Source organism: Grampus griseus, assembly GCF_964374135.1.
Source record: "Grampus griseus genome assembly, chromosome: 5".
Lineage (NCBI taxonomy): Eukaryota > Metazoa > Chordata > Mammalia > Artiodactyla > Delphinidae > Grampus > Grampus griseus.
In genome coordinates this window covers 71,588,396-71,613,911 of record NC_138998.1, presented here as the reverse complement: position 1 = coordinate 71,613,911, position 25,516 = coordinate 71,588,396, and the positions used below count along the sequence as shown (strand labels likewise).

General features: G+C 55.7%; 1 protein-coding gene across 1 annotated transcript; it reads right to left on the bottom strand.

The window, feature by feature from the left end:
- Positions 1-24,161, bottom strand: MELTF (melanotransferrin; the record flags this gene model as incomplete). Its single annotated transcript, XM_082654608.1, has 16 exons — positions 1-123; positions 571-769; positions 2,918-3,105; positions 4,891-4,958; positions 5,058-5,214; positions 6,162-6,356; positions 7,317-7,413; positions 10,083-10,234; positions 10,919-11,099; positions 11,839-12,026; positions 14,942-15,009; positions 16,156-16,312; positions 18,286-18,468; positions 20,947-21,046; positions 22,162-22,316; positions 24,113-24,161. The coding sequence occupies 16 exons, from the start codon at positions 24,159-24,161 to the stop codon at positions 41-43; spliced, it is 2,220 nt and encodes a 739-aa protein (XP_082510734.1). The 3' UTR covers positions 1-40.
- Between the last annotated feature and the right edge of the window lie 1,355 nt (positions 24,162-25,516).

Sequence of the window (25,516 nt, the reverse complement as noted above, 5' to 3'; positions counted from 1 at the left end):
CTTCCATTCCAAGGGAGGGCGAGGCTTGCCCAGAGCGGCTTCAGAGGCAGGGCTGGAGGAGGCTGGCCGTGAGGGCCGGCGGGAGCAGGAGCAGGAGTGGGGAGACCCTGGAGGCCACGAGCGCTGAGGGATTAAACACAGGCGGTTAAGGCCTCCGAGTGCCGAGAGCCCTGTTTGTGGCCCGCTGGCACTCATGTGCAGGACTAGATGCAGAATACTTTTCAGCACTAAACTCACCTCGGGCTCCCTCTGGCTACCCTATTACAATTTTTCTTTCCCCTGGTTTCTTTACATATTCATCTCTTTCACAATTATACTACATGTATATTTATGCAGTTGCCTGAATCCTGTCTGGGTGACTATTTTTAGCATTTATAATCATTATCCAGGTCTGTCTGGGTTCCACAGCCAGTGTTTCAGACCCTCCCAGGACACTTCACCTTGATCGTCTGCAAAGACCCAGAGGGTCCTTCAGTTCACTCAAGGTTTTGGGTGAAAGGCTTAGAAAGCTGCCCGGGGAGTATGCCCACTCTTCCTCTGTGGGGTGCGAACCTGCCTGTCCCGCCCTACCTGTGTCTGAGCACTGCTGAGACAGCATCCCTTCCAGAGCTGCCACGTAGTCAGGGCCTAGCCAGTCATGGTAAGTAGTTTTCTCTCCTACAGGTACTGCCCGGAGGGTGGCATCCTTGAAAAGCAGGTCTTGGCCATGATAGTTGGAGGAGTCGAACATTTTGAACCCATTCTTATTGTGGTCATCTCCAAACAGGTCCTGGAAGCACACAGCAGACCTGCTTTGCATCTGGGCTCACAAAGGGTCACCCGGGTACCACTTGCCACTAACTGCTTTATACACCAAGCAACAGGAAAAGTCAGATGCCAAGACTCTGCTTTGAAATCATAAGCTTGACAACTCATTGAGCTCTGTTACCAAAGCAGATTTGGAGGAAGAGATGACCACAGCCACCACAGTAAGATAGCCATTCAGAAACATCACACCAAACCAGCTCTTGGATACAGAACTGAAGCCTGAGCCTCACAGGCAGAAGGACCCAGAAATGAGAGATGATGTAGTTGAGATTACTGAGGGGGTTGCTAAACCTGCTCAGCACTCCTCAACCTCTTCTTCCAGGCTTCCTCACTCTATCTTATGGGTGTCCTTTTCCCCAAACCCAAATGATTTCATAAGACAGCCTTTTGCTCTGTCACTAGCTCTAAGAAGGTACTAGGTGAGTTGAATATCCTTTACTAACCCGCCCTCCTAGCACCCAAGAGATTCTTGCAGCAGCTGTTGTCTTCCCTTGCTGAGCGTCCTCGGGGTGAGTGTGTTATGGCTCCCGCCCTGAGAGAGTCACTAAAGAGGCCAGAAGGGATGTGAGACATTATGAATCCATGCAGGACATCAGGAGAACATGGACGAATGCTTATGTCACTTTTAAATACCAATCAAGGAGGAAAGAAAGAGTAAGGCGGTTATTGATCTTTCTGGGGGGACTCGAGGATCCTCTTGAGGATCTGATGAAAGTTCTCAGTTCTTCTCCCCAGAAAAGGGCACATCTACACCTGGGGGGGGGGGCTCTTCCCCCACATCACTTCAGAGGGTTTGGGGACCCGTGGGGAAGCCCAGGGACCCAGAGACAAGAACTCCTGGGACAGAGGGACTCTGTGGGGAAGATGAGAGCAAACATCATTTCAAAAGTTACGAACTGGCCTGGAGAGCCAGCTGGCTCTGCGAGTCTGTGGCGCTTATGGGGGGAGGGAAAGGAGGTCAGTTTCAGTCTATGTCAGGTCGGGGGTGCGTAGAGGGGGAGGTTGGGAACCAGGGGCCCTGCTGTCAGACAGCCTGGGTTCAAATTTTAGGTGTGTTTTAGGTGTTTGTTTTTAGGCCAATAGGATTTGCTGATGCACGGGAAGTAGAGTGTGAGAGGAAGACAGGAGTCTGAGCTGACCCCTGAGGAGATGGAAAGGCTGAAGCTGCTCTTCACTGAAGTGGGGAAGATGGAGGGAAAAAGGGGAGTCCAACTTTGATTTGTTCAGCTCAAGATGCCTGTTAGAAATTGAAATGTCAAGTAGGTAGTTGTTAAAGATGCAAGTTTGAGATTAAAGGGTGGGACTGAAGCAGGGCTGAGGATGTACACTTAGGAGTCATCAGTATATAGACTGTAGTTAATGACCTGTGGCTGGACGAGATCAATATGGGCGCAGGTGCCGACAGAGAAGAGGGCTTAGGATTGAACCCTGGGGCACTCCGGTGGTTACCAGCCAGGGAAATGAGGAAGAACCAGCAAAGGAGACGGGAAGGAGAGGCCAGAGAGGTAGGAGGAGAGCCAGGCAAGCGTGGGGCCCTGGGAACCAAGTGGGGGAACTGCGTCCAGGAAGGAGGTGAACTTCAGGAAGAGGGAGCTGCAGCCAATGCTGCTGAGAGGTCAGGGAGAGGCAGACTGAGAAACGGCCGCTCTATTCAGCAACATGGGTCACTGCGACCTTGACCAAGGCAGTTTCAGAGCCCTGGTGGGCCTCTCCAGAGTAGTCTCCATCCTTAAGAGAGACCAGGAGAGGATGACTGATGACTCCAGAGTAGAGATGGCTCTTTGAAGGAGTTTTGCTGTAGAAGGGAGTGGGATTACGGCTACAAGGGGATGTGAGGCCCAAAGAGGGTTCATTTGTTTTTACGAGATGGTAGAAATAGCAGGTTTGTATGTTGGCGAGAATGGTCCAGCTGAGAAGGGAAAATTAATGATGTAGGTGACAGAGGGCACAGTGGTTGGAGGGAGGGCTTCGGCTAAGTGAAAATCACAGAATTCCCCTCAGGCTTCCTCAGTTTCTCCTGAAGTCTGCTCCAGGTAGACTGAGGCGACCCAGGCTCTTGGCTCCCCTCTGTCACCCTCCTCCCAGTGAGGCAGCCCCTGCCCTGGCTCACCTGGGCCTTGTCCAGCAGTCCATACACAGTGAAGATGTTGGTGTCCGGCCGGACCATGACGGCATGGGACGGTATCTGTGCCAGGTTGCAGGCTGCGAACTGGGTCGCCTCGGCCCGGGCGCCATTGGGACACAGCAGCTCGTAGTCCTCCGACATGAGCTCAGCAGCCCAGGGCTCAGAATTGTGGCCTGAGGGGATGGAGCAGAGGCAGGGAGAGGAATAGAGAGAGGCTGCTCTCCTCGGGGATCCCCAAATCCTTGGCTGCGGAGGGGCGGAGATACCTGGCCAGCTCCCCAGCCCTCTCCATTCTTCAGTTGCTAGGCTCTATTACCAGGGTGAGAGAACCCAGCTGGGCTAATAAGGTTATTCGTAGGGAATAGGAAGTACGCACTATGTAACTCTGCACTGTATGATCACTCTTATTTTACAGGTGGAGAAACTGAGGCTCTTAATCCCTCCCCGGCAAAGAACTCCATCTGTGTGTTACAGGTCTCAGGGCGGGATGGGCTCCTCCCCTAAGAGCTGAAGTTCTCAAGCCAGAAGAGGTATAACATCAAGTATGGATCTGTAAGATGCAGTTTCAAAGGCCCCTCCTTGCAAAGAGTCTCATCAGGTAGGTCTAGAATGGGTACCAGGAATCTGCATTTTAAACTAGCAACCCAGTAATTCTGATGCAGGTGGTTGGTCCGAAGGCTTCCTGACAAACACTACTCTTAGGAATCACATTATTTTTATGTCTTCCTGTATTTCCAGGAGGAACTCCAGGTGGGCTTACGAGCAGAGATAAAAGAATTTGAGTGGCCCTGGGAGGCGGTCGCCTCACTGCAGGTGAACCTCGCAAGGGCCCCGCCTCCTCCCCGGCCCTCAGCCCAGGACCACAGAGGGCACAGGCTGGGACCAGGCAGCGCTCACAGCTCCTGCAGGAGCACGCAGTTCCCTCCTTCTCGGGGATGATCCCCAGTGTTCTTGGTGGGAGGTTGGCAGGGGAGGGAGGGTATGGCAACAGGGCCTGGAACGCTTCCAGCTCTGTTGGGGCAACTGGTCTCCAGCTTAGTGACTTTCGTAGGCAGGGTGGGATCTGAGTTTTGAAATACTGACTGATGTTTTTTCCCTGCGTGTCTTGCTTTCCCTTCGCCAATGTCCTCCTCCCCTTTGGGCCTTCTGCCTTTCTGCCCTGAGTTCCTGGGAAGAGATGTGTTAGGACAGAGTGGAGAAGACTTAACCTCCAGTGTTTGGGGTTTCAAAGCCTGGGGTGTAGGCAGAGTATATAGAAAATGCAAACAATAGAGTGTTGAAGGGAAACAGCTTTCAGTCTTCAAAATGGATAGATTCCCTGAGGAGGGAGAAGAGGATGGGGCAGGGGGGTGATGCACGGTCAAGGGCCTGCACCCCGATAGGACCTCAGGTGGGAGCTTAGGGGTCCTGGAGGAGTTCCTGAGCTCTTCTTCCCGGGTGGAGCCCAGGAAGGTGACTCCAGAGAAAAAAACCACCTGTATGATGTGAATGGGGGTGTGCCCTGCCTCACACGGCTTGGGGGCTGCAGAGTGATTTCCCTGCGCGTGGCATTGACCTGCTCAGGACCAAACACCAGATGCTGATGTGAACTGATAACCCTGGGGAGAGAGGCCCCTGCCACCTCTACCCACACACCTGGGTGCCACATAGACACCCAAGAATGGGTTCTCTCCAAATTGATTGGGTTTCTACCATTTCAGTGGAATGGGGATTTAGATGCCAGACAAATAAAGACTGTCATGTGATCTGTGCATCTGGATATGTGGCCCGAGGTCTGTTCTTACCACTCGGCCTTTGGGGCTTCTGGGATCCCCAAGGGGCAGAGCCTTCTAGACTCAGCCTTTCCTGGCTGCCACCTGGCCCACAGTCCCAGCACCATCTAGTGTCTGGATTCTGCTGGAGATGGGGAACAGCCCCGCCAGGATCTGGCCCTGCCGTGTCCCAGCGCCATCACATACCATTCGTGTTGTCGAAGACAGTCGTGTGCTTAACGAAGGCAACGTCCCCTGCATTCTCAACCAGGCATCTGCCACGCAAGAAGCCAAGACAGGTGTCGGCAGAAGGTCGCACCCCTGTGCCCGGCCCCAGGACCACCTCCCCACACCCCTCCCGGCCCGCCAGGTACCTGAAGGCGCCACTGTAGCCGTAGTACCTCTCCTGGCTGTTTCCCACACACTTGTTGTGGCCTTGCTCGTCTCCCACGCAGAGCGCGCACAGCGAGGACGGGTAGTTCTTGGGGTTGTTCACGGGCACACAGCTGGCACTGAAGAACTCACTCACCGCTGGGGCAGAGGGGAAGGGCTGTGCTGAGGGGCCAGCAGCAGAAAGGGCGGCCAGCGGGGAGATGGGTGGGCTGCTCCCCGCACAGATCTGCCCACTGGCCCACCCCATGGCTCAAGGCCACCCGTCTGCTCCAGTGCCCACCCAGCTCAGAGTGGCGTGTCTCCTCCTGTGAGGATCACAGGGATGGGGGCATTGCAGAGGTTGTCTAGATACAGGAACCCCCAGTGACAACCCCTGGTAAGTGGCCGCACAGCCTTCCCTTGAACTCCCTCAGGGACGGGGAACTCGCTACCTCATAAACTCTTCTGTTCCAGTCAGAGCAACCGCCCAGCTGTCTAGGAGTGGGAACAGCCAGTTCTAACACCTTACATGTGCTTGTGTGGGTGGTTAGAAAAAAAAATCTGTTTTTTCCCCCCGAGGTGCCAGCCAGGACAGAGGTGTGTGTGCAGCCAGCTTCCTCCTGCCTTTCCCTCACCAGGAATGTACATGATTTAACACCCAGGGAGGGCCCTGCGTATGGCATATGGTGGGTGCCTGGTGAACGTGTCTTCTTTAGCACTTATACAGATGGCTGGCCACTTTCCAACAAGGTCCCCCAGATGCCCAGGGGGACAGCCCATGACTGGACGGTGGTACAGCCAGGCCCAGGGCCAATGCACTCACCCTGCTCCCCATGCCCACTGGAACTATTCCACTCTTGAGTAAGTGGGTAGGGGCACTGGCACCTTCAACAGAACCAGACACCACTGACTGTCTCAATTGTAGCCAAGAATATTCCTTAACCTTCCCAAGAGCAAGGGGCATGTCAAGGAGGAAGAGGACATCTCTCTGGGACTGCCTTCTGTGGGGTCCTGCTGGGAGAGGACCCCAGCCCTCAGAGCTGGCCCTGACGCCAGCCAACCCCAAAGAAGAGCTTGCACACCTGTGTGTCTCTAGAGGATGGTACCTGTGAGGACGTCGCAGTCCCTGGGCCGGATGAAGCCCCTCTGCACAAGGGCGCCCACGGGGATGTCCCAGCCTGCAGGGCTGCCGAAGCCTGGGTGGCAGGAGCGCTTGCCCCGCAGCTCGTCCAGGGTGAAGGCATTGGAGCTGTTCCGCTTCACCACGGCCACCACGAAGTACGAGTTGCTCCTGTCCTCCGCTGGGGGAGGGGACACCAGTGAGGCCCCTCATCTAATGCTTAGTGGCCTCAGCTGAGCAAGAGTCAGGGTCAGATCCTGACGGGGCGCTTCTTCCCTCAAACCCGTTCCCTCTTGCTGCTCCTGACCTCAGAGCAGTGGTCCTGGCCCCACACGCCTCTACCCGCTGGTACTAGGCCCTGCTGCCTGGGCTCAGGAGTGCCCAGGCCAAGGGCCGGGTGGGTGTTCAGGGAGCACATCCAGCAGCGGGACCCCTGCGTGTCCCCTCACTGCTGAGAAGCAGCCCGTGGGGCTCCACTTTTCAGCATTCTGTGCACCCTCCAACAGTCCTCACCCAGAGGAATTTGTTTCTTTCCTTACACTCAGGTGGTATTTTCTCACCTGGGAGAAAGGTGGGGGCATAGCTGAGGCTGCAGAAGCGCTTTCGCTAAGATGAGAGAGTTTTCATGTCCAAGTGGAGGACACCTGAGGTCACCAGACCTCAGCACAGAGCACCTGGGCCCTGGCCCAGGCCACTGAGAAGGTGTTCGTAAGCCGACAGGAAGGAGGGTCCCAGGGCCACCTTCCGTGAGCCATGCGGTCTGGATGGAAGAGGCCAAGGAGGCTTTCTAGTTCAGGGCTTGGCAAATCACTCAGCCTGTTTTTGTACAGCCTGAGTTGCAAGTTAAAAATAATTTTTATATTTTTAAAGGGTTGTTAAAAAGAAAAAAGAAGGAGAAGAGGAACATGCAGCAGAGTCTGTATGGGGCCTGCAGAGCCTGAAGTGTTTACTCTCTGACCCTTTACAGAAAGTTCTCCAAAGCCTGCCAGACTTCCAAACTTCCAGTGCCCGGGGCCAGAGTGGCTTGCCTGTGATAGACAGCAACTGGCCTGGGGAGAAAGGCTCTGATGGTTCGTTTTTATAAATATAAAAATATCCACCAGCTCCCAGCCGAGGCCAGGCGGCCGGCACCTGCACTCACGGGCATAGTGCTCCCCAGCTGCTGGAACCAGGCCATATATCTTCCCCGCTGTGTAAATGTCCTGGCCCTTCAGGGTCACAGCGTCGATCTGCCCAGCCTGCAGGGGGACAGAAAGAGTGGCCAGGCTAGAGTGGGCCCCAGGACAGCTCTGGGTGTCGGGATCTGACAGAGGTGCCAAGGCTGGGTCTCTTGGGGACTTTGGCCCCAGGCTCCCTTCCCCCGGGAATTCCATCTTGCCCTATCTGCCCCTTCCTCTCCTTGTGAAGATGGGCAGGCAAGAGAGGTGCCTGGAGGACGAGAGGCCTGAAACAAACCACCACCGGCATTCCCATTCATGGGTGTCTTTCAGTCTTTCAGCAAGTGTTTTCTGAGGGTTTCCCGTTGCCAGGCCCTGTTCTGAGCAGAACCTAGCACAGTGCCTGCTCTCACGCTCGGTGCGGGTCTCCCCACGGCTTGCCAGCCTCAGACACCTGCGGCACTGCACTGCAGCCCCAGCACCTGGCCAAGGGCTGGCCCACAGCACGAATCCGATACGTATTTCTCAAATGCGTATGTGAACGGATGAATGAGCCGGGTCTGAAAAGACAGAGTCTCAGGGTCTGTGGGAGGAGGCTCCAGGGTTGAGGGATCCAGTCCTGCCTCAGAAGCCAGCAGGAGGGGCCCAGGACCCTCCTCCCTCGGAAACCTCTAGAGCCCTCCAGGTCGTCTGCACCCCACCCCGCCTGTCCGTTCTGAAGTCTCCAGACAGGCGGCTCCTCAGACCCTGCAAGAGGTTAACTGATAACCAAGCCACATCCCCAGGGACGAAGCTGGGGCCCGGGGACAGAGGGGACACCTGCACCCCGGGAAGGTGCCCGATGCTGTTCAGGGCCGGAGGCGTGAGGTCATGACGATGGAATAACGGGCAGTGGCATTGACGTTTTGAGCCTGGAGGGTGCCTCTCTGGGGAACCCCTTTTGCTCCCACCCAGACCTTCTCCACAGTGGTGTGGTGCCGGGGAGGAATCCAGACCTTAACCCACAGCCCAGGGGCTGGGCCAGCTGACCCTTCCTTGCCGGCATCACTGTGGTCAGGCAGGAAATGGGTGTTAGGGCTACACTGGACATCACCTCTGAGAACCTTAGAAATTAGAACTGAGGATCTCTGAGCCTTTGGCTGGGGTTCTCAGGGACTCTCCAAATCTACTCCTCTTTCCACAGGCCCCTGCGCAGCCCCTTGGCCCTCTGTGAGCTCAGGTGGAGAGAAGGATTGTGCCTGGAGACAGTTGCATCTCCCTGCATCTCTCCCTGCTCTGGTGCCCCCGGAACAGCCGCTCCTCTACAGGACAGCCTGCCCGGGATTAGAAAAAGAGTCCCCGCCGCTAAGTCCCCCTTCCTTGATTCCCGCTGGGCTCCCCTCCCTCAGTGCCACATCCAGCTCTCATAAACCCCTGGGGATAGGGGCTCCCCCGCCCTTCAGCTGGGTGATCTGAGGCAAGTTACTCCCTCAGCCTCTCCCAGCCCCAGTCTCCACGTACGATAGTAATCGTGTCCACCCCACAGTGTCGTCGTGAGGATTAATTGAGGAAACCCGCATGAAGGCTTAGCACGGTGCGAGGTACATAGGAAGTGCGTGCTCATGAGACTGTTAGTGTCACGATCCCGGGCCCCTGTCCTTCCTGCCCACTCGCTTCTTCTCAAGCCATGTGCTGCCTGGCTGGGGCAGGGTGGACGCACCTGAGGGGCTGTGACTTGGCCTGCACTCGGGGACCACCTTGAAAAGGGCTCCTCACCGTCAGACCCCACCTAGTAGCTCTTGAAAAGCAGGAGGAAGTGAGTCCAGGAACCCGGGGTGGAGGAGAGCCCTGTAGGACTTCATCCCTGACTGCAGGGCCTCGGGCGCGTCTCCCACTCCTGGTCTCAGTCTCCAGTCAGAGAAGCGAAGCAGGACAGAGCTGAATGGGCTTTCAGAGACAGGCCTGTGCTTTTAACTACAGGCGACAGGCACGTTAACGAAGGCTTAGTCAATTTAATGGGGACTAGGATAGGCTAGCCCAGAGACTATCAGCGCACATTGTACTTAGTAAAGGTAAGTACTGTTTGGCTTCATATCTCTCTATAGGGGATACATAGTTTTACGTGTTTATATCTGAAAGAACAGTTTTTGTGTACTAGACTGTGATTGATGGAAAATGTATCTCTGGGTTGCAGTTTAATAAATGAAGAGCCAAGGCCACCCCGTATTGTGCACAAGGGGAAACTGAGACTCAGAAAGGGGAAGGGGCTTGCCCAAGGCCACAGGGTCATGAGTGCCAAGCTGAGCCGGTCTCACGGTCCTTCTGCCCCTGCCCACTTGCTCACTGGGGGGGAGCCCCCCTCTGCCCCGCCCCCCAGGTGGGGTGGCTGTTTCCTATGGCCACTTCCTCTTCCCCCTTCTCTGTGGCGTTGTCACAGGAGACTTTCTTCTCCTCCCCAGGCTGCCCTGTGTCCTCCAGACCAGGTGGGACAGAGGGAGGGCCGGGAAGGACCGCCCATCCCACCCTCCCCGAGTGTTACAGCCCCCCGGCAGCAGGGCTCGCCGAATCCCGGGGCCGAGGGAGCCAGACCCGTCACCGGGCTCTCCCCCCTCCTTGCGCCCAGCCCCGCGGGGGGCTCTCCCGCGAGGGGGCGTTACCCGTGAGGGCGCGCTGGTGTCCGCCAGGGGGGCCGGCCCGCCTCTCCCACGGCGCGACCGCTCTCCACTGCCCACCAACCTGGCCCGCTCTGCCCCTCTCGACACGGCTCCCACCTGGATCCGTTCCATGCAGTGCTGGGGGGACTCGGCGGACACACACTGGATCTCCGGCTTGAGCCTCTGACGGCTGAAGGCCACAGCCATGTCTCCACACTTCTGGATCTCGGGCGTGGACAGCACACACCAGCGCAGGTAGTGGGGCAGCCCTGTGTGGGTGTGGGCGTGTGGTCACGCTGGCCTGCCTCGGGGCTGGACCCCAGCAGGAGGAGCCTAGAGTCAGACCCAAGGGAAATTCTGGCTCTTCCCCTGGTTAGCTACAAGGGGTAAGTTATTTCACCGTCTAATCCTGTTTCCTTACCCAGAAAGGGGACCACCGAACCTCTTTCAAGGGGCTGTGAGGATGCTTGAGGCAGATCATGGCTGTCGTGTATACAGCTCAGGCCTGGCATACCATCTCCCTGGCTGTAGGTGGTGGATACGTGGGGGCGGGGGATAGATGCAAAAGCCATTTGTAGACTACTTTAAGGGTCTAGGAGAGAGACAGTGCCAGAGCCAGGGCCGTGGCCACGTGGTGAGGGGGAGTGAGGCACGGTGGAGGGAGAATGACAGGACTTGACACATTCTGTATGGAGGGGCAAGGAGACCCTTCGGGTCTGGACCCCACCCCCTGGAGCAGGTGGGGTTTCCAGGGTACAGCAGGCCATGCGACTCCAGAGTTTTCTTCCCCTACCCCCAGAGGCAGGAAGGTGGAAGTAACAGGTTCCCATCGAGGCCAAGAGACACACACACACCTTCTGGGGTGAGTGTCCTCCTTTGGCCACCTCTCCAGAAGGCCTGGCCACGCCTGCGGTCAGGCGAGGGCCGGCGGGAGAAGAGACAGCTGGACTTACGGTTGGGGTCACAGAGGAGACCCTTCATGGCATGCAGGTACTCGCGGCCCAGCCACGCCTCATAGGTCTGTGTGGCGATGGGCACCAGCTCGGAGGTAGAGTCTTTGAACAGCAGGTTCTTCTGGCCATAGGCCTCAGAGCTGAACATCTGGAAGCTGCTGCCCTCGTGGCTGAACAGGCGCTGTGTGTCAAGGGGTCGGGGTGTGGGCTGGTGAGCAGCTGCAGGGGCGAACCCTTTCCTCCCAGTTCAGCCACCACTTCCTTCTTCCTGGGCTCTCAGGCCAGGCGCCCACTCTGAGGACCAGGGGGCGCACCACCTCCCTCCTTGCCCTGTGCTCCCCCGGTGCATTCTGCCTTCTCCTACTCAGCCGGTTGAACGCGTGGCTCGTGGCCCAGGCGTGCGACGATACTCGGCACAAGCAGTGGGGCTGAGCATCGGCGATATGGATGAACAAGACTAACTAGGGCTGGTGTGGCCCACGGGCAGAAACTTGCTGCTCCCGTAAGCAGCGGTTTCAGCAAAACATTATTCACCACACTTAATGAATGGTATACTTTGACATTTATTGGTTTTGTCATTTTGTTTATTTGCTCATATGTTCTGATTTTGGTTTTAAGAGTCACAAATACCAGGAACTTTCTCTGAGGGGTGCCTGAGCCCCCTGGTCTCCCCACTCTGGCCAGCCCTCCTCGCTGCCAGCTGGCCCAGTTGGTCCCTTCTTCACTCTGAGTTGGCCTGAGGTCGAACGCCCCAGAGGTCTGGCTCCCCAGCTGGGGTCTGTCCCAGGGCAGGGCCTCGGGGTCCTGGCCCTCCGAGTCTGGCTGGCCCAGCCCCAGGATGGCTCTGAGCTCCAACCCTGGTGAGAGACGAGAAGGTCCAGCATCGCCCTAAGAAACTGTGTGGGGTGCCCTGAACTCACCTGGCCTTCGTTGAGCAGCCGGAAGATGAGACCCCCATCTGTGTCAGCCCGGACCACCACGGCATGAGCAGGCACCCGAGCCAGGTGGCATCGCCTCCATTCAGTGACATCAGCCCGGCTGCCATCCCGGCACAGCAGCTCGAAGTTCTGTGACAGCAGCGGCTGGCCCCAGGAGGGCAGGGTTTTCCCTGGGAAGATGGGAAGCCTGTGGTGAGCCAACTCCTGTCCTGGGTGGGGCTTGGTGGGGACATCAGGGAGGGCCCTTGAGAGGGAGTCTGGGGAGAGCTTAAGGGCTTCATGGCCACAGACCCACAGTGAAAAGAAACCCTTACGGGAGGTGAGAACCAGAGCCACACCAAGAAGTGAGAACCCAGAACCACACCCGGAGGTGAGACCAGAACTTAGAATGAAGAGGAGCTTGGTGGCTGCACCGCACAAAACCAGGTGTCTCTGTGGACTGTGTCTATTCACTTACCTTTTTTATGTGTCACCAATTTCTAGTAATAAAATGGATTTGAGATCTCTGACAATAACACAATATATATAAACAGAACTGCTCATTAAAGGTAAAAAGAGTAAGAAAGTAAGAGAAGCTTAGGATGAGAGAGAGAAATGTGTCAGGAGTTCACCACTGCCGTCTGGCACTAAACTTAGCCCTGAGCAGAGGGCAGGGGACGGGGGCGCCATGGTGGAAACAAACCCCGACAGAATTCACTAGAACCGTGGCCCAGACAGAAGAGGGTAAATTCCCAAAGCTTCAGACACAACTCCAGCTATTAATACTTTGGTATTTTTCCTCCATGTCCTTTTTTCTATTCTATTTTCTAACTATTTTAAATATGGTTAAGGACATACATGATAGGCAGTTTTGCATCCGACTTATTTAAAAATATTTTTCCACATTACTGGAAGCTTTCCATAAAACTCATTTATAAGAGTGACTATCAACACCAAATAGGAATATTAAGAAGACGAATTTCAAGGATTGTAAGTCATGCAATAACACATACCACAGATGGCCCTACACAACAATATTTTAATGACTTTTAAATTTTAAAATGAGTAGGAAAAACCTCTGCTAGAAAATAGGAGGGAAAAAGATAAATTTGTGGGGTCATGAACACTCTATTCACTATTTAAAAATAAACCAGAAAACCAAGAAAGTAATAGTTTGGAAAAGTCCATAAAGGTCATTTTTAATGACTGCATGGTAATTTATAGCACTCTCAACAATTACTCAGTGTCATTCTCTCCCCACTCCCCAACTTTCCTCTATTTATAAACTGCTGCAAAACCTTTGCAATAGAGCTCCAAGGGATCATTTGGCCTTCCCTCCAGACAAATGCATCATTTAGGTATTTTGATCTGCCACTCCTGTTTTTCTTCACTAGGGACAATTAAAACCATATTACTTCACTACTTTGAACATTTATGTCAATTCCAGTCTTTTCCTCTTACCAACCTTTTTGCCTGAAGACAACTCTTTAAAAAATTACTTCCTTAGGTTTCCTTAGACTATCCTCAACATTTTAAAAGAGATGGGTTTAACCCAATACACCCCTAATTCTTTCTCCATCTTCCAAATTCTTGTTTGCTTGACTCATCATAGGATCGTCCTGCTCTGAAGACAATCCGGTCTCCTTTTTCAGATCAGTTTTTTCTCAAATCTGGTTCATGTTGTTTGCCTTCATGAATGTCAGACTACATGATGGACCTTCTGATTTAAAAGGAAAGATTAACAAAAAAAAAAGAGATAATGATTCTTTAAAAAAGACAATGATCAGAGCTTCCCTGGTGGCGCAGTGGTTGAGAGTCCGCCTGCCGATACAGGGGACACGGGTTCGTGCCCAGTCTGGGAAGATCCCACGTGCCGCGGAGCGGCTGGGCCCGTGAGCCATGGCCGCTGAGCCTGCGCGTCCGGAGCCTGTGCTCCGCAACGGGAGAGGCCGCAGCAGTGAGAGGCCCGCGTACCGCAAAAAGAAAAAAAGGCAATGATCAGACATTATGGAACAGGCAAAACTGTAGAGACAAAAGTCTGACTGGTGGGCATCAGGGAGGAGGTTGGAAGGGATTGACCAGAAAGGGGTATGAAGGAACTTTTGGGGTGAAAGGTCTGCCACAGTCACTATCTTGATTGTGGTGGTGGTTATACAACAGTATGTTTTTGGCAAAACTCATAGAACAGTACTTCAAAAAGGGTGCATTTTGCTTATGTAAATTATACCTCAATTAAAAAAAAAACTAGAAGATTCTTAGGCAAATCCAAATTAGGCTACATTCTATGAAATAACCGGCCTGACTCTTCAAAAATGTCCATGTCAATAAAAACAAAGATTGAGAAACTGTTCGAAGTTAAAGGAAACTAAAGCAACTTAAAAGCTAAATACCATGTGTGATCAAAGATCAGGCCCTGGCCTGAAAAAATTGCTACGAAGGACAGAATTGGGACAGTTAGTGAATCTGGAACATGGACTGTAGCTTAAATATTGTGTCTGTGTTACATTTCCTGAATTTGGTAACCGCACTGTGGTGAGGTCCACATCACCTTGCTCTTAGGAGACGTACTAAAGTATTAAAGGGTGTGATGTGGGCAAACATATTCTCAGGTGGTTCGGAAAGACACACACGTACAGAAAGAATGATCAGTTCCACGTGGCAAATGCTCAAAGCTGGAATCTGGATAAAGAATAAATGCGGGTTCTTTGAATTATTCTTGCAACTTTTCTAAAGCTCAATTATTTCAAAATCTAAAAATTTTAAAATGACAATGGTATAATGGATCGACACCTAACACCAACCCATCTTTTAACAAGTCCTCGTCCAGGGATAAGGGATGGCTTCTTCAGGAAAAGGAACAAAGGCTGGAAGGGACAGTAGATGACAGCTAGTGCAGAGGTTTGCAAACTTTTTTTCTTCAAAAGCAGAATCTTCACACGGAAACGGAACCCAAGGCCAGAAACGTATCAGAGCGGGGCAGAGCAGCTCAGCCGGTTCCCTTGCCCGCAGAGCAGCTGAGCTCCATGGGTGAGCCCCACCTCTTTCTTTCTGTCAGGGAGGGTTATGGGCCCTGAGATTCGCGGCTGGGGGCAGCCTCTCCACTCACCGTCTGTGTTCTCCAGCACCGTGCTGTGCTTCACAAAGGCCACGTCCCCCGCCCCTTCTGCCAGGCACCTGCGCAGGTGGAACCAATGAGCTGCCATCCTCCACCTCGGGAGGTCTGGCCTGGGCGTGGGGTTGGGGTCACGGCGGGCACGGGTTTCACAGTCATGCTGTCCTGGGTCCCAGTTCCCCAGTTTGTTGGCTGTGTGGTTCTGGCAAGTTGTGGAGCCCTCCTAGCCTCTATCGCCTGTAAAGTGGGGATGAGAAAGTGGCTCCCGTAGGGAGAGACCCTTTAGAATCCGTATAGATCCTGTACAGCTGAGCTTGGGGCCCGAAAGGAGCAGGTGATCATAAGGCAGCTGCTTGGTCAGCAGCCTGAACACTCAGGATGTGTTGAAGATGACTCCCGAGGTCATACCAAAAACCCTGAGTGGAAGGGACAAGGATTTTGTGGATCCCCTATCTGTCACTGCCCAGGGACGGAGGCAGGTCAGGGCCTACTAGGCAAAGGGGCTGCCTGGGTCCCTACAGCCAGCAAACAAGCAGGGACTGGACTGGGGGGATGACACCAGGAGAGATGGGGTGGTGAGAGTTCTCTGGCTTGGAGGACCAAGAACTGTTTTTCTCTCTGTGCCCCAAACTGCATTTCCCTTATTGCACCCTGGGGCATGGGGCCCCAGCAGGCTCTCGGGTTCCAGGTGGAAACACTATGGCCAGGGCCATCAGAGGGACCTGGGAGACTCCCATGCCAGCCCCCATCGAGTGTTTCCTCCTTTGTGGACAGATGCAAGTGCACCACAAGCAGTTAGAGACTCTCTTGTCTCCATGGAGGGCTGCTCTAAAGTGCCAACCTGAACAGGGGCAGAGAGAGGCCAGCCCTGAGCACCAAGCCTCGCGGGTCCCCCCCATGCTCCCCCACTCCAGCATCCTCCCTCCAGGTCTCAGACACCAGAACGGGGACCTGGGAGCAGCCAAAGGCTGTTTGGGCCATTTTCTTCTCTCTGAGCCCTTACTTCTCTAAATATACCAAACATGTTGATTTTATGAGCAAATCCCACCTGGCATATACCAGTTTGAGGTTTTTAAACTAACCAGCCACATGGACTATATAAAGGGTGCTTTGATGAGAGGCAGCTGACATCGCCACTCCCCCAGGGGCCCTCCCTGGGCCGAGGTGTTTTTCCCCTGCGCTTGTGGCCCCGTCCCAGCCCCTCTCACCGGAAGGCCCCGCTGTAGTCGTAGTATCTCTCCACGGGGCTCTTGTCACACACCCCTTCCCCAGCGGTGTTGCCCCGGCAGAGTCGACAGAGGGACTCTGAGTAACTGGTCTCTCCTGCCCCGGGGACGCAGCTGCCCCCAAAGTAGTCGCTGACAGCTGTGGGAAAGAGACAGAAGGGGTCAGTCACACAGCATCAGACCCTGCCCCACCCTCCAGGGAGTGCTCAGGCCACTCGGGTTGGAGTCAGGAGGGCTGGGCTCCCCAACTCCCCAGGCTTCAGTCTGAGCAAAACCGCAGCGCTGGATCTGCTCAGTGGTTCCCAGACGGGGGCCACAAAAGTGTGGGCGTCGGAGAGTGACTACTGCTATTTAAAAATGGCTCAGGGGATCAAACGTTTACCCCCAAATGGCCACACAGGACAACTATCAACCAGATAGTGTTCTCATCGAGGGTTTCATTTCAGAAGGAGTTACGTGTAATCAGTGAAAGTAGGGAAATAAATGATTACTTAAAGAGTATAATTAATTTTATAGACTACACTTCTCAAAACACAGGGAGGGGAGGGAAACAGCAGAGAAGGAGGCCTGGCTGGGGACAAATTCAGGATCTGCAGGATTCTGGGGCCCTTGCCAGCACCCAGGCCCCGAGTCCACCCTCCTGGCAAATACTTATCCTGTGCCCAAGGACCCCCTAGTGCCACGTAGGGTGAGCCAGTTGCATTGTGCTCGGCTAAACCAAGCGCTTCCGGGGCAGGTTCCTTCCTTGGTCTTTCTGCATCCTCGCAGGGGAGTGGACATTTAATAAACGTGCCAAATGACTGGGAACCTCCCACAGCTGGGCGCCGTCTGCGAGGACATGGCTTCCAGGCCCTTGTGCGCGGTGCTGTACGGGGGGAGAGCATCCACGTGTATGTGTGTGTGCAGGTGGGGGCAGCATGCATGTGTGTAGTGTGTGGGTCTGTGCCTGCACGGATGGGTGTGCCCACGTACGCGTGCACGTATGCACACGTGTATGTGCGTGTGTGGGTTTGTGTGTGTGTGTATGCATCACGTGAGTGTGCACCACAGTGACCGGGAGGGAGGGAAGCTGAGCTCATGATAACAGCAGGTCCCTGCAGTGAGCACAGCCCCTGTGCCGTGCATTCTGCAAAGATGTTGTGGAGATTACCCCAGTCCTCCCAACGCCACAGCATTGGAGTAAGTGTTAATTTCCCCATTTTACAGGTGAGGACACTGAAGTTCAGTGTGTAGAGTAATCTTTCTGAGGGCAGGTCATGCTGAGCCAGGGTGTCAACTCACATGTACCCACAGCAAAGTCTGGGCTCTGAAAGACCGGGTGCTTGCCTATGTGCGGAGCAAACCAGGAAGCAGCACACTCAGGAACGAGGGGTTTGGGGACGCCTGAAACTCTCCTCAAGGGGTGGTGTGGTCCCAAGAGGGCAGTTTGAGAAGGTGGTCATGTGTCAGGGGCCACCTCAGACTGACACAGCTGGGTGGCCAGCGGGTGGCCAGGAAAAGAGGCCCAAAGCATGGGCCTCTGTCCAGGTCACCAGAACCAGGGCCCTGGGCTCCCAGCCAGGTCCCCTCAGCACCTCCTGCCCTCACTCAACTTTCACGGGGCACATGCTGTTCGCAGGACGGCCCTCTTCTCACCACCTGCGAGTCAATGGTGGGTCTCTGATTAGCCACTTGTGAGTTTCTGGGCGCAGGTCCGCAGCTTGCTTGGGTCCTGAAAAAATACGGCTTCTGACCCTGTAAAGCTAAGGACACATTCGTGGCCATGGCAACCATGTCTACACCAGGTGAGAGGTGCTCCTGGGCGATTCGCCGCCTCCCGTGGGGTGGGCCTGCAGGGCCTGTGCTTGGCTGTGCTGGGGGCCCCGGGAGGAGTGAGCGAGTGTTGAGTGCCTGGAGGAGCCAGCCAGGCAGAAATGTAAGTGGGGGCAGCAGCAGGCCGGCCAGCGGACAGGAGGGAGTGATGCCGTCGACGAGGGGTCCGGGGAGGCCCAGGGGAGGTGGCTGTGCTGCCCCTTAAAGGAGGCGCAGTGAAGTTGAGCCCGGAGGGAGGCTGTCCCACGAGGGGAAATGCAGAGCCCCTGCGGGAGAAGCCGCTGGCGGTCAAGCCCTCACCTTTGAGCACGTCGCAGCCCATCACCGAGAGGCGGCCACTCTCCACCAGGTAGCCCACGGGCACGTTCCAGCCCACCGTCCGGTTGATGCCCGTGTGGCAGGACGTCACGCCTTTCAGGGTGTTGATGGTCACGGGGGAGCCTCTCTTCACCACAGCCACGGCATAATAGGAGGTACCGACCTCTAGGAGGAGGGGAGAGGAGAGGAGTGAGGGTGGGAAGGAGGCTGGGACCCTGCCCGGGAAGGCTGTGGGAGAAGGGTGCGAGGGTGTGCACGGATGCATGTGTGCATGCATGCACATATGTGGATGTGCACGTGCGTGTGTGCATGGCATTCCAGTACCAAGAGAGCAAGTGGGTGCAATCCACGTGTTGTATCACAAGACCCCGCCCCCTCCAGCCTCTGCGTTAGCTATTATCTTGAGATGTTAATTCATTCATTAATTTCCCCCTTGTCCTTCCCGAGCCAGCTGGCACTCAGCTGGGTCTACGTTTGCACACATCAAGGGAGCTCTGTAGCTAGACCAAAAGCAGAAGTAGCCTGCAAGTCTTTCGTCTTCCAGAAGTCTAGTCCCTTAGGAGAACTTAGAGGATGTGAGGGGATGGTATCACATTATGGGAAGAAGAGTGGTTGGGAGCCCGGCAGGGACTTCCCTCAGATTAGAAAAAGTGATTTCTCAGCGCTGGGCCAGGGACGCAGGGGTAGAGATAGAGAGAGACAGACACTCAGACACTCACACACACACAGAGACACACAGACACACAGACACTCACACACACACAGAGAAGGAGAGAGACATGAACGATTTGGTCCCAAATCACTCAAGACCCGAATGGGGTGCATGTCGGTGGGCCAGGGTCTACAGCCTTGCAAAAGATTCCCCTGGGCCAGAGGTTGCCTGGAAGAGGCCATTCAGACAAGACAGGGATGACTCCGCTATGGGACTGATGACCAGAGGGCATCCATCACACACAGGCATGTACACGACTGCCCGGGGGTGGTCCGATGCCCATGATCATAACGAAGCTGAGTTCTAGAAAACCAAGCCAGTGTTATTTCTTGCACCCCTGAGCCTGGCCCCTGTCAACCTAAGCAGCCTGTCTGGTCCCACCCTCTGACTCCCCACTCTCTTTCTAGTTTCTTGAACTCACCAAGCTCTTTTCTACTTGGGACACTTTTCAGGGTGCAACTTTTTTTTTTTTTTTTTTTTTTTTTTGCAGTATGCGGGCCTCTCACTGTTGTGGCCTCTCCCCTTGCGGAGCACAGGCTCCGGACGTGCAGGCTCAGCGGCCATGGCTCACGGGCCCAGCCACTCCACGGCATGGGGGATCTTCCCGGACTGGGGCACGAACCCGTGTCCCCTGCAACGGCAGGCGGACTCTCAACCACTGCGCCACCAGGGAAGCCCCAGAGTGCAACTTTAATGTCACTTCTCCAGACAAGCCCTCCCGTCTGCTCTGTCTTAGCCGGTCTTCCACGGCCCTTATCTTCTCCCTCACGGCCTTCCTTCCTTCACAGCACCCAGCACATTTGTAACTACAGTTTTTGGTGCTTATTTACTATGTGACTCTTGCTCTTGGAGGGCAGGAATGGGTTCTCTTGCTAACTGCTCTGTGCTCATGCCTGGCATGTAGTAGCTGCTCAATGAATGTGCTGAATTAATTAAAAAGGAAGAGCTGTGTTTGGGGCCCACGAGGCAGGGCTGTTTCTGGTCATTGAGTGGAAAGCCTGGCTGGTTTGCAGGGTTGGACTGTGTCCTGTGTCATCTGACAGTCATCAATTCAACAGGTGACCAAGTGAGGCCCTGTGCTGGGTACCAGGCACCAGGGGTATACAAGGACGAAGACCAGGCTTGCCTCAGGGGACTCGCTGTGGTGAGGACAAAAAAAACAGACAGAGGGGAAAGGACCTTGTGGAGTGAGTCAGTGCTCTGGAAAGCAGGAAAGAGAGGCCCTCTGCAGGGGTGGGAGGGCTCAGGGGAGCTCTTTGGAGGTTACAGCTGAGCTGGGCTGTGGCAGACGCTATGCACTGGACAGGTAGAGGCGAGGGGTGGGTCTCCAAAGGGCAGGCTGTGCCAGAGGCATGTCTGGTGTGAGTGCAGGGCTGGGGCAAAGAAATGCATATTTCTGAGCACACACCATGTGTCAGGTACACACAGACTGGCTCATTTAATCCATGTGACACAGCAGGGACCACTATCCTGATTTTATGGTCAAGGAAGTGGAAGTTGTTCAAGGTCACACAAAATGACAGGAAGGGGCAGAACTGGGATTCCTTCTTGGTCTATGGGGCTCTGCAGCTCCTAGTCACCACTTCCTGTCTGGCCCCATCCCCACTCCACGCTGCATCTGACAGAGGGTACTGGAGAGTGCGGGGAGCTGGGCATCACTGATGCCTCGTTCACCTGGCAATCATGCCCCGCACTACTCCAGGCATGGGGTAGCCCCTCAGTAAGAGCTTGTGGGTGACGGTTAGGGGGCTGCTGGGCTCCCCACGAGGAAGAACAAACTCAGGTCAGCCCTTCGTGTCTCTGGCACCCCCGGCTCTGGGGACAGGACTACTGACCAGCTAGGGGGCTGCAGGGTCGGGCCGGGCCCAGCAAGGACATACTGCTGAGTGAGCTCCTCTCTCCTTCCAGCCCCCTCCCACCTGCCCTCTGACCTTGATCATACACCTCGCCCACCACGGGCTTCAGGCCGTGCTCCTTCCCCGCCTCGTAAATGGCTCCTCCGTCCAGAGTGATGGCGTCAGCTTCCCGGGCCTGCTGGGAACAGGTGGGTCAGTGCAGCCTGGCCCCAGGGGCACTCAGCCAGGAGCTCAGGGACACCTGCTCAGGGCCCTTGAAAAGCCCTGGAGGTCCACGTGGTCCTTCTCATTTGGCCTGGGAGCACTGTCTCGACTCAGCCTCTCAGGCCCCTCCCTGCCAGGGCCTAGGTGTCTCCGCCGACCAGGACCAAGGGCTCACCTTGTTTTTATAATTACGTTATTTAAAAAATATTAACGCTATAGGACTACGCATAGTTAAAAATCAGATAGCACAAAATGAAAAGTAGTGAAAAGTGAGCCTCCCTCACTTTCTTGTTTCTCAACCCCCTGCCTCTGCTACTCTCCTGTTTCTCGGGTTTTCTCTCTAAGATGCAGATCGAATCCTACACATATCCTCTTCAATGGTTTCCTTTTTGTTTTAAAACACAAATGGGGTCCACGGGTAAAATGATACTTCAACATAATTGGTTTCCACCCTCACGGTGGAGCCTGGCCCAAGCCCTTGGCCACATGGACTGTGACTGGATTAGCTCTGGGGGCGCACCAGGGGCTAAACTGGAATGAAAACCCAGGTCCCCTTGTGTTTGCCCCTGATGCTTCTCTCCACACCTTGTCCTGTACTGAAGTCCTGCCTCTTGAGTCCGTGCCAGTTAGCAGATCTCCTGCCCCTCAGAACAGCTCTCCCACCCACCATGCACCCACCCAGGACTGCTGGCCCTGTCCCTCCTGCCCCAGAAAACACACAAGCCCAGTTCTGGAAAACTCCAAGGAGGAGTGAGTAACTGCCATGGGCCACGGAGGGGTCTGCTGTCTGGGCTCCCCTTGGTGGGGCGGGTCATGTCCCCCATGTAGAGGGGCTCTGTGCAGGGAAACTCTGCCTCTCAGACACCTTTCACCACCGGTGCCCTGAGCAGGGCCCTCCCTGGGCCTCCCAGAGCCTGGGCAGGAAACAAGCTGGCCCTTGTTGCGGGGGAAACTCAGGAGATCCTATCGACCGGGCCCTGGCGGTGGGGAGGACTCCGGAGCCTTTCCCGGTGAATGAGGCTATTGTGCGCTCCCTCCTGAGTCAGAGCCCTCTCATCTGTGCAGAGCGGAAGGGAGAGGACTCACCGTGATGAGCTGGATGCAGTGGTCAGCCGAGGTGCCCTGGACACACAGGAGGGAGGGCTGGATGCTGGCTTGCTGGAAGGCCTTGCTCATGTCACTGCACTTCTGCTGCTCTGGGTCTGAGATGGTGCACCATCGCACCTCCATCCCTCCGAGTGCTGGGGACGGGGTTGGGGGGATGGGGGCAAGAACAGTGAGGCCCGGCTCCTGCAGCCCCAGCCCATGTGTCCCATCAGCATGTATAGCCAGTCCTGTGCCTCAACCCTGCCCTCTCACTGTGGGGTACTGGGGCACAAAGAGGCGTCACAGGCTGGGAGGGGGCCGGGCTCACTGGCAAAGCTGTGCGTGGGCCATGCACTCCCTGCACTTGCCCAGCGCGGCTCAGAGCCGGGCCCTTTGCATAGGCCAGGGAGGGTTTCCCTAGGTAGCAGCTGGGCTTCCCCCGCCCGCCCCTCCCTGGCCTGGAGCACAGCCTGGTGGGTGGAAGGAGCACTGGCTGTTTCCTGCCCCTCTTGGGTCTGTGTGTCTCCAGCAAGAGGGTGCTGGACTGGGTTTTCTCACTCAGTGGTGTCCCTGGGCCCTCATGAACTGGGACTTGAGACTGGGAAGTGGTTGTGGCTGCCCTCGAGGAGCCTTGCACCCTTTGGAGCATCTGTGATTATGCCCCCTGCAGACCTACCCTCTGTGGGCACAGTGCCAGGCCCCTGACAAGGGGAGGGTGAGGAGTCAGCAGGCTGGGTTCAAGTTCCTGCTCCTCCAGCTGGTGACTTCAGGTAACCTATTTGACCTCTCTGAGCCTGTTTTGTCATCTGAGAAAGCAGATGAGGAAACCACCTTCTGCGTTGTAAGTAAACCTCTGTAGAGCCAGGACACAAGGTCCTCAGTGGACTGCCTCTTAGGCCCCTCCTCCTGATGGGGACCCTCTTGGGTCCGGTGATCTGGGGATCCTGGGGGCCCAGCAGACGTGGTGCCCAGCTCCCTGAGGTTGCTGCCTTTGCAGACCCGAGCTCCTCCACCACTCACCCTCCCAGCCAGCCCTGCCAGGGATGCCTGTGCTCCTGGGAAGCCTGAGGCTTTGGGTCCATTTCCACCCTCCAGGGACCCTCTCAAGGCAGACTGTGCTTTCCATCCCCACCCCAAGGGTCAAGACTGCCGGTTCTTCCACAGCCTCCCCTTGGCCCCCTCCGCCTCCCCTGGCTCCGGGTGGCCCCCTGGAATGTGGGGGTGCCCTCGCCCTCTCCAGTGCTCCAAGGCTGCACCCTGGTAGGCCTAGCAACTGCCGGGCCCGGACCGGGGTGGCAGGTCCATTTTTTGTACTGGCGAGGTCAGAGCGGTGGCTTGAAGCCATCCTTTCAGCAGTCTCCTCCCGCGATCCCCGCGGGCCTCTCCCGGAGGTCCGGCTTCACGTCTCAGCGTCCGGGACCGTGACTGCCTTGGGAGCGGCCCGTGCTGACGCGAGGAGTCCCGGTCTGCGCCTCCCACCCCCCACCCATGCAGGGCGCCCTGGAGCCCTCTCCTGGGCAGTATCTCTCTCCTCCTCCCCTCCGAATATTCTCCCGCCTCCCTCCTCACGGGGCTCAGGAGAAGTAGAGCCGTTCTGGCTCCCAAACCCTCCTTGGGCTTCCTCGCCCATCAAGAGCATTCACCCTCCGTACCTCCCCCCCAACCCGACACTCCAGGCCTCTCCCCTCCACGCCTCTGCCCGCGCCTCTCCTTCCTCCAAGAAGCCCTCCAGACATCCTGGTCTGCCCGGGTCAGTGCTCGTTCCCTCCCCCGTCCTTCTTCGCGCCTCGCGCCTTTCTAGCCTTCCCCCTTTCCTGGGAGACAAAGGTTCAGGACACTTTTTCCAGCCCGCGGGACCCTCCTGGGTGGGTGGGTGGGTGTGTGTGTGTCTGGAGAACTCCAGGACCCCCGGCCCAGCTCCTACTCCCAGGGCCGGGCGGCGGGGTCTCACCAGTGCGCAGAGCCAGGATGAGCCACAGAGCCACGCTGGGGCCCCGCATGGCGCAGTCTAGAGCTAGCTGGGGCTGGGTTTGGCGCGGGTTTTGTCTAGGTGTGGGTCCAAGTGGGTCAACAGCAGCCGGAGCTTCCTTCCTCCTTCCTCCCTGGCACGGGCCTTCAGCTCCTTAAGTGCGGCCGGGGTGTGCCTTGGCGGTGTCCACGCCCCTAACGTGCACCCGCCCACCCCCGACTGGACACCTGGGCGCTGACCGGACTGGCCTTACGCTTCTCTTTGGCGCCCCCTGCTGGAGTCTGTGCCGGTGCGGGGGCTGAGTCTAACCGCAGGCCTCTCTTGATCCCCATGCTCCTAGGCCTGGACACACACGCTCAGCTGTTTCTGAGAGTAAGGTATCTGCTGTCTGGGGCCTGATTCCCCCAGCTCACGGGTGTTCCAGGGCTCTCTCACCTCAACAATCTGCCCTGAATTCCAGAACATCCTCCCCTCCTCTTGTCCTAGAAAGATCCCAAATATCTGGTCCAACTGGAGAGGGAAAAGTTCAGATTTGGAAAGAAGAGGTCAGAATCCTAGGGCCTGAGCTGGAAGGAAGCTCGAAGGCAATCAAATCCATTCACCAGCATCTCTTCAAGCACAGATTGTACAAAGGATCTGGGGCTACAGAGGTGAACCCAGGTTGATGTGGTTCTGACTGGGGAGGAGCTGCCAGTGGAGGTAACTCACTGCCTCTCTTTGGGCTTAGAGACAGGAAATGACTTGCCCTGGGTCACATATTTAGTCAGTGACAGTGCTGGAACTGGAACCCAGGTCTCCCGCAGAGCCTCGCTCATTCCATCATGCTTTGGAGGATGGGAAGAAGACCAAAGATGGACTAGGCTGGTGGTTCTCAAAGTGTGGTCCCCAAACCAGTAGCATCAGCATCACCTGGGAACTTGTTAGATATGCAGATTCTCAGGCCCACATGTGACCCACTGAATCAAAAAATTTAGGGGAAGACAATGAACAATCTATGTTTTAGATTCTGGTGCACAGCAGGGTTTAAGAAGCACTGTTCTATGTAGACCAGAAGTGCAGTTCTCCATGTGTACTGGGGACGAGGGGACTGGACTGCAGAAAGGGTTACTCAGTGATCCATTTATGTCCTCATCTTTTGTCATTGCAACCCCTCCCCCACCCCCATGAGTACCCAGGAACGAGCTCCTCCCTGTCTTGGGTAGAGGACATGTGTAAAAAGAACACTGAGTGAGAGCGAAGGGAACTTGGGTCTGGGTTTGTCAGTCCTTGAGCCTGCTCTGCTCTCTGGGGGAGGGAGCCCTGGGTCCTCCGATTGGGCCATGAAACTGTTGCTTATCACACCCTGAGATGATCTGTGGACATTACATGGGCTGGGCTTTAGGAGAC